The sequence below is a fragment of the Phoca vitulina genome, unplaced genomic scaffold (genome assembly GCF_004348235.1).
Source record: "Phoca vitulina isolate PV1807 unplaced genomic scaffold, GSC_HSeal_1.0 scaffold13, whole genome shotgun sequence".
NCBI classification, from domain to species: domain Eukaryota; kingdom Metazoa; phylum Chordata; class Mammalia; order Carnivora; family Phocidae; genus Phoca; species Phoca vitulina.
Genome location: NW_022589716.1, coordinates 38,764,355 through 38,774,750, shown reverse-complemented (window position 1 = coordinate 38,774,750; position 10,396 = coordinate 38,764,355). Strand labels below are relative to the sequence as shown.

At 46.6% G+C, this 10,396-nt stretch overlaps 1 protein-coding gene across 1 annotated transcript in view; it reads right to left on the bottom strand.

Annotated features, from left to right (window-relative positions):
* Positions 1–3,000: 3,000 nt before the first annotated feature.
* LMCD1 (LIM and cysteine rich domains 1) overlaps positions 3,001–10,396 on the bottom strand; it is a 58,492-nt gene continuing 51,096 nt past the window's right edge. Inside the window, exons 5-6 of the mRNA XM_032411840.1 lie at positions 5,649–5,864; positions 3,001–3,682 (exon numbers count right to left, since the gene is read on the bottom strand). Coding sequence (XP_032267731.1) covers positions 3,524–3,682; positions 5,649–5,864 — 375 coding nt within the window. The 3' untranslated portion in view covers positions 3,001–3,523. The remainder of the gene's footprint in view (positions 3,683–5,648; positions 5,865–10,396) is intronic.

Here is a 10,396-nt window from a genome sequence, read left to right as displayed (position 1 = left end):
ATTGTAAGGATTGGGGAACCAAAGATAGTGAGGCTATCCTCTCAAGAAGTTCATGGGGGCGGGGGGGTGGGGTGGGGAACGCCTGGGTGGCTCAGTCGGTTAAGCGTCTGCCTTCGGCTCAGGTCATGATCTTGGGGTCCTGGGATGGAGTCCTGCATTGGGCTCCTTGCTCAGTGGGGAGCCTGCTTCTCCCTCTGCCCCTTCCCCCCCCCCCCCCACTTGTGCTCTCTCTCTCTCACTCTCTGACAAATAAATAAAATCTTAAAAAAAAAAAAGTTCATTGGGGGAGCCTTTCACCAACTAGTAATTATAGCGCAGTAGCATCAGTCAATGATCACGGAATGCCTGGGATACTCTCAGAGCCTAGATGAACCTAAAACACCCCAGAGGGGAGGGTGAGGCCAGGGAAGGCTTCCTAGAGAATGGGAATAATGGCAATGGCGGCTCTTCTTTTGGCTGAATGGGGGATAAAATCAGGCACAAGGGAGCACTCTAGGCTTTTAAAGCATACCACCTTCCGGTTCTGCTACGGAATGCCCCTCAGCTGTGGCGGTTCCACAGACGAGGCAGCCATTGAGCAGAGTGTGGGAACTCTGGGGAAAGAGAGCAGTCTGAGTGATGGCGCAGAGGTAGGGAAAGCCCGGAGCATGTCTAGGGCCAGGCAAGCTGTTCACCTGGCTTCGGAGTGGGGAGCAGGAAGCAAGGTGGTTCGGGGCCAGGGAAATTAGGAAGCTTGATTGTAAGGCTAAGAAGTTTTGACTTTCTTCTGGGTGTGCAACGGGGAGCCCTTGACTGTTTTAGAGGAGGCCTATGTTTCTGAGCAGTTCATCTGGGCAGTGTGGAGAGGGGTAAATTCGTGGTAGGGAGACTCACTAGACGACTGTCAGTCTGGGCAGAAAATGTTCAAGGTGAAATATGGCCTCGGGGATGGAGAGAAAGCGATGACAGGAGAGAAAAGACCGTGCTGAGTGACCCATCTGACGGGAGAGGAGTGTCAGAGAGGATTTACTGTTCCAAGTACAAGCGTTGGGTGTCATTAGTAGACATGGGGATGGCAGGAGCATGCTCTGGGTGGTATCTGGTGGGGTCGGTTGGGGGACATCACTCTACCCACAGTGGTGTGGACAAAAAAACCAGGACAAAATTAGTCAGGCATCATGCTGGGGTTTCAACAGAAGAGAGAGCATATATCCAATAATCTGTCTAGTCATTACCACCACTGCTTAAAATTCTCTGAAAGCTCCCCATTGCTCTTAGGACAGACTGGTCTTTTCTGTGGCCCACAAAATTGGTGCACCTCTTGTGTCTCACACCCATCCTCCCTTTCTGTATGCACCACACTAGCCTTCTTTCAATCCCACCCATGGGGGATACAGTCACCACTGTATTTCCAACACGAGTAAATAGGTATTGAATAAACTGCTGTTACTTCAGTCACAGGGCCTTTGCACATGCCATCCATGCATCCGTGCTTAACCATCTTCCTTTTCCTCTTGGCCTGCTCAGAGTTTACTTACCTTTTAGATCTCAGTTCAAGTATCACTTTTCCAGGAGCACCTCTCCTGACCTCCCTGATTAGGTCCAATCTCTTTCATATGCTTTATAGATACATGTACCTCCCCTTTCTGTAATTTTACATTGACTTGTAGGAATATTTGCCTAAGGCCCATCTCCCCCACAGACTGTAAAATCCAGGGGGCAGGGAGCAGGGGGCACTGTTCTTTCTGTGAACACTCTATCTCCTATACTCAGCATGGGTAATGGAACTCTGTAATGCCCAGTGGCTATTTGCAGAATGAATTAGTGAGTGAGTGAATGAATGAATGAATATTCCATTGGTGCCTCTGGGAAGGGATTGAGAAGCAGGTTATGCTTGAGAAGCATCTTATAGGACAGACAGAATTTCAACAGATAGTGTTGGTCTTCAAGAAACCAGCACAAAACTAGCAAAAGCACAGAAGAGGGCTTGATCAAAGGCAATTGGTGAATGTCTAGGAGAAATAGGGAAATGGAAATCAAGAGAAACAGAGTTCCAAGGCCAGAAAGACAATTAAGCCAGATTTTGGAAAGATCTAAATGTTGGGGAGGTCTTGGTTCTTAACTTGAGACACTGGGGAGCCATAGAGGGTGGGGAAGGAAGAGAACACCCCCAAAGCTTCTCTCTGGGGAGACGGACATGACTGGGAACAAGTGGCTGGAGACAGGAACTGGAAACAGAAAACCACCAGGCAATTGCAATACCTTTGGTCGAACGTGCAAAGTTGGGGTATTGTAGGTGAGAGATGAGCGGAGTGAAATTCGGGTGGGGAAATGAAAGAAACTTGGCAACAGATGGGAAGTTTAAGAATGAACAAAAGCCACGGGTGGACTGGGCTGTGAGCTCGTAAGACTCATGTCTTTTTTGTCTTTGGATCCCCCCGTAGAAAAAGAGATTCCTTTTCTTAGAAGTCGTGGAAAGGAAACTAATCTGGGAGCTACAAATGCTCAGAGCGGCCATAAAAAGAGAGGAAATCTGGCCCAAAGACCAATTCTATTTGGCTCATTCAGGGTTCAGTTGGCAACATTTAAAAGCAAAGAGATTTCTCATAAACATCCCATATTTCTTCAAGACTGCCCACACTGGTCACCGTGTCCCCCAGGGCACCCTTTGGCTGAGCTCAGGTGGCTCTGCGTGGCTGTTCCCCAGCACTCCACCTGGTCTTACTCCCGGAGGAGTTCCCTCATTACCTGTGAGGGCAGCTGACCAGCTCCTGGACGCTGCTCTTCGGTGTAGCAGGAAACACGACATGTTCTATCACGGATCTGGGGCTTCCTAGAACTGGGGGGCGGGGGTTCGGCCTGGAGGACCTACACTCTCAAAGAAATCTGATGAGATCCAGTTGACAAAGAGGCACGGCAGCACTTAGGGTGTCTCCTGCCACTATAGCGCTCAGGGTCACAGAGCTCACCGGACGCCGTGAAATCTCTGCCACAGTGTAAATAACTACACCGGGGCATATGTGGACTTCATAAAACTTTTATTGATATGTTTATCATGCCAAAAAAGGTTTTTTATTTAAAATTCAAATTCCATTTGAAAAGGAGCCACAAATGATTGTTGGGGTCCCAGCCTGCTCTGGGAGGAGCCCCCACATTCATGAGAAAGCACGCACATTCTACAGCTACGTAATCTGATCACCCAGAACCGTATTCTGGGAAACTCCTAGAGATCCCTTGCAGGATGCCAGCCGTGTCTTTAGTTGGTAGTTGGGAAACAACAACAACAACAACAACATAACTCCATTCTAAGACTTCTCAGAACATTGCTGGCTTTGAAACTATTGACCCTCAAGGATCTACCACCACCCAACCTAGAATATATATGTGTGTGTGTGTGTGTGTGTGTGTATATATATTTTCCCACTGACATATCACTGTTCTTGTTGCTTGCTGCTGGCACATCAGACCCTTAGGATGGCCTCAGCACACCTGGCCTTCCTTCTGGGTGGGATCCTGTGGGTTCCGGCTGTGGATGGGCAGCCCTTCAGGAGCGCTTGGACTTGCTGCAAGTCGGGCACAGAAGCTGCCCCTTGGTGACGATGTACGCCCGGCCGCTCAGCTGCTGCTCACAGCCCTCACAGACAAAGTGCTTTCGGTGCCAGGCCAGGTCTTCCACGCGCTGGTAGTCCTCCGAGAATATGATCTGGGGAGGGGAGCAGAGGAAATGCATGACTTGGGTTCTGTCCCTAGTAGAGACAGTGCGTGGAGGACAACTTGTAGATGGTGGTTCCTCCTCTCCCCATTCTCGTCTTGACCTTTAAATGCATCAGTGGAGGATTCTGACCTAAATCTTAGGCAGTAAGTACAGTATTTGGCACAGGTCATGATTGCATCTTAGCTTCTTAGATGGAAAAAAAAACATTCTCTGCCACAGGCCCGTTTTACTCATCTAGCATCCAGAATACTCTTTGGCCCCAGTCCAAAGCCCAGTTGTGTTCTGAGATGGGATTACATACCCCAGTGAAGACTGCCCAACCACAGCTAAGGGCCAATGGCCAGTCTTCAACAGCAAGGTCACACAGGGTCATGTGGGCTTGGAATAAAGTAACACTTTGGAATATGTATATATGTATATATATGCTCAGGAATCCCTGAGGAGAGCAGAACAGCATTTAAATGCATTTTATGATTTGGGGGGAACCAGCTGCATGACGTTGGGCAAATCACTTCATCTTTCTGTGCCTCAGTTTCCATATCTATGGAATGGGGACATAAAACCGACCCATCCCACAGGGTTTTATGAGTGCTACATGTGTTACTACATGTGAAGTACCTGGCATAGTGACTGAGACACAGCCGAGGCCATGGGACTGTCATCGACCTCTCTGAGCTGTTCTCTTCTCAAATGTAAAATGGAGATAATGATGGTCTCTCCCTAAGAGACCACTGTGAGATGTAAATGGCACGTCACCTATCAAGTATGGAGCAAATGGCTGACCCATTGTAAGCCCTTAATAATGGATGGAGTGTTGCGACTCTAAGTATACTGGTGTCCTCACAAAACTGAGGTTGTGATGGGGCACCTGGGTGGCTCAGTTGGTTAAGTGTCTGACTTCAGCTCAGGTCATGATCTCAGGGTCCTGGGATCGAGCCCTCCCTGCTCAGTGGGGAGTCTGCTTCTCCCTCTCCCTCTGCCCCTCCCCCAGCTCATGCACACGCTCTCTCTCTCTCTCTCTCAAATAAAAAATCTTAAAAAAAAAATGAGGTTGTGGGGCAGGCCTGCCGACAGTCCTTTCCCCTCTTAACCTCTCTCGAACACACAGTTATTAGGTAAGACATTTGTAGGGCTTTAACTTCATATGGAGAGGAACATGTGGAAGGTGGGAGGAGGGGGGAGGCAGATACTGGCTTAAAATGAAGAAGACGTTTCTAACCCTCATATGTGCCAACAATGAAGGTAGTGAGTTTCCTGTCGTCACAGGCATGCAGACAGGAGTTACCATTATCATAATTATCATTGTCACCGTTAATATACCTTAGAGTTCCTCTAGCCTTAACTCATATTGGAGAGTCAAACCCCTTTCATGGCATCTCTATTGTATTAAGTTAATGTTTTAGTATTATATCATGTCCTATCGTATTACCTTATAAGACTACTAGTAGCTCCTATTTATTAATTCCTTGGTCAGACCCTGTGCCAAGCGTTTTCATGAATTATCTCATTTAATCCTCATAGCAACCCCTTGGGATGGGCCTATTTTCCTCCCATTTTATGAGTGGTAAATTGAGGCACAGAAGTTAGGTAGCCACACCACTAATCGTGCAGAGCCAGGTTTGAATGTGGGCAGTCTGCTTTCTGGCACCCGCCGCTCCCCCCAGAGTGTCCTTCCGAACACTTAGTAAGTGCCAGGCATTGTGCCAAGGATAAGACCTGACAAGAATGATGTGTCTGACCCATCCCGAACGACCCCATGAGCGTGAACTAATTTCTGCCCTCCTTTGCAAAGGAGGAAACAGAGGCCGAGGGCAGGACGCGAGCTCTGAGCCTCAGTTTTATCTGTGGATCACGTCCTCAATGAAGCCACACTCACCTTGGCCTCTGGGTCCTCTCCCACGGTAGTGGGAGTACCCTCCCCACTGCCCAGCACCCCCCCCCCCCCGACTCTCACCTCATCGCAGCCAGAGCACCGGGGCCGCAGGCTCTCGCAGTAATGGCGGCCACACCAGGGCGCGCCGTCCTTCCAGAAGTAGATGAGGTCCACCAGCGGCTCAGAGCACTTGACACACACAAAGCAGGTGGGGTGCCACTGCTTGCCGTAGCCTGCCCTGTCTGAGTAGACCACAGGGCTGTCGGCGGGGGCCACTCCCTTGCAGAACTCACAGACCTAGAAGGCAAGAAGGGCACCAGGGACACAAGGTGGTCAGGAGAACACTGTGACACGAGTTCGAGTTTCCACTCGTCTCTTTACTTCCTGAGGGCCCTCCAGCTTACTGTACCTCTCTGTTCCTCAGTTTTCTCATCTTCAAAGTGGGATAATAATATTGCCTACCTAGTAGATTGTTGTGAGGACTAAATAAAGTAGTTGTTTAGCTCAGGGAGTCTCAAACTTTTTATCCTCAGGACCCTCTATATTCTAACAAATTATTAAGAACCCCAAAGAGTTTTTGCTCATATGCATAATAGCTGTTGAGATTTACCATAAGAAAAATTAAAACTGAATAAAAAATGATTTATTAATTCATTTAAAAATAATAAACCGACATGTTAACATAAATATTCACAATTAAAAATAACTGTTTTCCCAAGCTGAAAAATATAGTGAGAAGAGAGGCACTGCTTTATATTTTTGCAAATCTCTTTACTGACTAGCTCAATAGAGGACTGTGGGATTCTCATAATTGCTGTAGAAACTTATCTTTTGCATTATGTGGTTTTCTTTGAAATATATGAAGAAAATCTGACCTCACACTGGTATGAAGTTGGTTAAAGGAAGGGAAGAGTATTTTAATAGGCTTTTCAGATAACTATGGAGATTCTTCCTTATTCTATACCAAAACTGGACAGGTGGTAGTTTCTCAAAAGTCAATGTGGAGTCTGAACCATATCAATCAACCTTTCATCCTGGTTACATTAAAATCCAGGACCACCTTGTACTTTGAATGGATCTTTTACCCATTTACCCATATATAATTATTTTTAATGAACTTTAAGTTTTAGAAGAGTTTTAGATTTACAGAAAACTTGTGAAGATAGTACAGAGAGCTCTCATATACTCCACACCTCAATTTCCTCTGTTCTTAATGTCTTAGAGTAATATGATATACTTGTCACAATTAATTAACCAATGTTGATATGTTATTATTAACTAAAGTCCCAACTTTATTTAGATGTTCTTAGATTTTACCTAATGTTCTTTTTCTATTCCAGGATACATTACATTTAGTCCTCATCTCCTTAGGCTCCTCTTGGCTGTGACTTCTCAGACTTCCCCCTTTTTTTTTTTTTTGGAGAGAGCGAGAGAGCAAGCATGACTGCGGGGGTGGGGGGGCAGAGGGAGGTGGAGAGAGAGAATCCCAAGCAGGCTCCATGCTTAGCGAGGAGCCAGATGCAGGGCTCGATCTCATGACCCTGAGATCATGACCTGAACCAAAACCAAGAGTCAGACACTCAACCGATTGAGCTTCCAGGCGCCCCAGACTTCCCTTGTTTTTGATAACCTTGACAGTTTGGAAAAGTACTGGTCATGTGTTTTGTAGCATGTCCCTCAACTGGGATCTGATGTTATTGTCATGATAACGTTGGGAGGAAAACCACAGAGGTTAATCGCCATTCTCATGACATACTATCCAGAGTACATACTTAATCCGTCAAATCTTTTGAGTCATTTTGGAGTTATTTCTGGCTCCTCACAACTCTGGTGATGCTGATGCAGATGATGGTGCTCTCATTTCCTTAAGTCCAGCACTATGCTCAGGATTGTGCACGCCTTACTAATACCCCTTACAGAAACCCTGGAAACTTACTTCCCCTCCTAATTTAGCTCCCTTTTAAGGAAATCATTATTTCCCTCCAGACATAGAAAAACTGAGGTTTAGAGAGATTCAGTGGTTGCTCAGTAATGGACAGCTGACAGGAGGCAAAGATGGGATTTGAACAGGGGCCAAGCCTGACCTGGAAGCCAAGGTTCTTTCTACTGCATTGTGTGTAGCCGCCAGCAAACTGCAACCATGGCCAAACCCTGCTGCTGCCTGGACCCGTAAGATCCACCAGCTAAGAATGGATTTTACATTTGAACTCCAGTTCAGTGAAATGTTTTCTCCCAAAAAAGAATTCCATTTTCCTCATTAGTGGACCTATATTATGGACTGAATTATGTCCCCCCCCCCCCCCCAGATTCCTATGTTCAAGTCCTAACTCCCAATGTGACTGTATTTGGCCATAGGGCCTTTTAGCAGGTTATTAAGGTTAAATGAGGTCATAAGGGTGGGGCCCTAGTCAGATAGGACTGGTGTCCTTATAATAAGAGAGACCAATCCCCCTCTCTCCCATTCTGTGCACGCACAGAGGAAATGTTGTGTGAAGACACATTGGGAAGGCAGCTATGTACAAGCCAGGAGGAGAGGCTTTATCAGAAACCTATTGCACTGGCACTTTGCTCTTGGACACGTAGCCTCCAGAACAATGAGAAAATAAATTTCTGTTATTTAAGCCACCCAGTCTGTGGCATTCTGTTATGACAGCCCGAGCTGACCAATATAACCCGTATTACAAAAACCTATGCTTAATGATATTATTAGATCTTGAATTTCAGAAATAGAAAACTCAGTGGAAATTTGTTTTCTCTCTTGTTACATAAAGTACCTACATGATATCATCAGTTTTGGCTCTTGGCCTACAACACCTGAAATATTTACCACCTGGCCCTCCACAGAAAATGTTTGCAGAGCCTGGCTTTAGATGAGTAGTCGATCTGACTAAGCATCAGTTATAGGTCAGCCCAAACAGAAATATTATTTTGCCATGCAAAGATGAGTAGGCATATGTTAAGAGCCTAAACACTTGGTATTCTTAAGTTATAGACTTGAATTACATACTTAATATATATTCTTGTATACAAAGAGGAAATAAAAGTTATGATGATGATAAGTAGGGAAAGAAAACCAAACGACGAGGAATGTCCATGTACTGACAGGGGTCCCTAAGCACAGTAGTTGTTGAATGAATGGCTAGATAAAAAATGTGTTTGGCTAATTGATCCAGACTGCCTGACGATGGTCCTTAGAATGTGCTAGACTTGTTTCAGTTATGCCCCCACGAATGAATGGTGTGAGTCCTTCACCACAATGAATACCCTGTTCCCCTGCACATGACTGAGTCCCAGCTCCCATGGAGCTCATCAGAGGGTCTAAGCCAAAAACAAGTGATGAATCATCATTCATTTATTTTCACCATCCCTTCGGCACATCTGGGAAGTGTAAACTCTTTGGCAAGTGCTGTATGAGCACCAAGTGAGTTTTCTGTCTGGCTGGCTTTCTGTATTTCACGGGACGAAATTTCCAGCCCTTTTCCTCCTGCGCGGAAGGGACTTAGTGTCAATCCACCAAACACCCAGTTGGGTATCACTGTGATACACCGGTGGGGCTCCCGACTCCAGATTTCCCAGATGTTGCTTAACATGGAAGCAGGGAAAGGGATACAAATGCACCTGGATGCATCTGGGGAGCACTGGAAGGCACCCACACCCCACAGAAGGAAACAGAGGGATGGGAGGTCAGGAAGGTAGTCTGGGGGCCGTGAGCCCAGGTTATGGTTGCGACTTCTGGAGGTAATGGGGAACCATTACTGGTTCTTGAGGCCGGGGGCACTGCATTTGGTTCACGCTATGGCGAGATAATTCTAGTGGCGGCAGCAGCGTGGAGGGAGAAGGAAGAGAGAATAATCCGTGCCCGCAGAGCTTGGTCCCCGCCACGTCTGAAAGCGCTGTCTCAAGGGCCTTCCTCAATGAGGAGTGTCCCTTCCTTCATTGTTCCCCCGGCATCCCTGACTTACGGCCTTGTTACTACCAGGAGCCTGCCCTTTTCAAAGCAAACAGTGTCACTGCCATTTTATGAAAACAAGATGTCCGGGTAATGAGCCCTGTCAGTATGTGTCAGGAACCAATTTCCTCCTCAGGCCTCTGATTTTCTGTGCTCCTTTCCCTGTCATCTCAAAGGATAGATCTGACAGTGTCCCGGTTCTGTCAGCCTGGTGGCCCCTCAGTCACGAGGGGCAGGCTGGCAACCAAGAGTCAGAATGCTTAGCCTGCTTGGTTCCTATGATCCTGGCCTTGCCTTTCTCTGCACAAACTTATTTTCCTACAACCTTGGTACTGAAGTTGACAATTTCTAAATTGCAGCGGGTGGCTGAGAGTGGGGCTAGCTATGTGACCTTGGGCAAGTTACCCAACCTCTCTGTGCTTTAGTTTTTTTTACCCATCAAATGAGGACTCTAATAATATTAACATCATATCGTTGTTCTTGGGATTAAATGAGATAATAGAGTTAATGGACTTTATAAGGGCTCAATAATAGGTAGCTAAAATCTCCTGTTGTCCATACCCCAGTCCTCTTTATAGAGGAGAGGCCTGTGGCTCAGAGGGGTTAAATCACTTTCCCAAGATGACAAAGACATGTTGAAGGCAGGATGTGTTTTTGGTTTGGAGGCCTGGGGTTTCTTTCCGTAATACCACGATCACGCATATTGAAAGGAGGTTATTCCTCCCATCAATGAGCTTTGTTTTTTCCCCATCTCCATTTTTTCCATCTGTGCACAGCCAGAGGGTAGAGTTGTGTGAACTGCATTGTCAATCACTACCCCAGACTCAGCTACAGTCAGTCCCTTCTCCCAAACCACCCCCTGTAAGACAGTGGTTCTCAG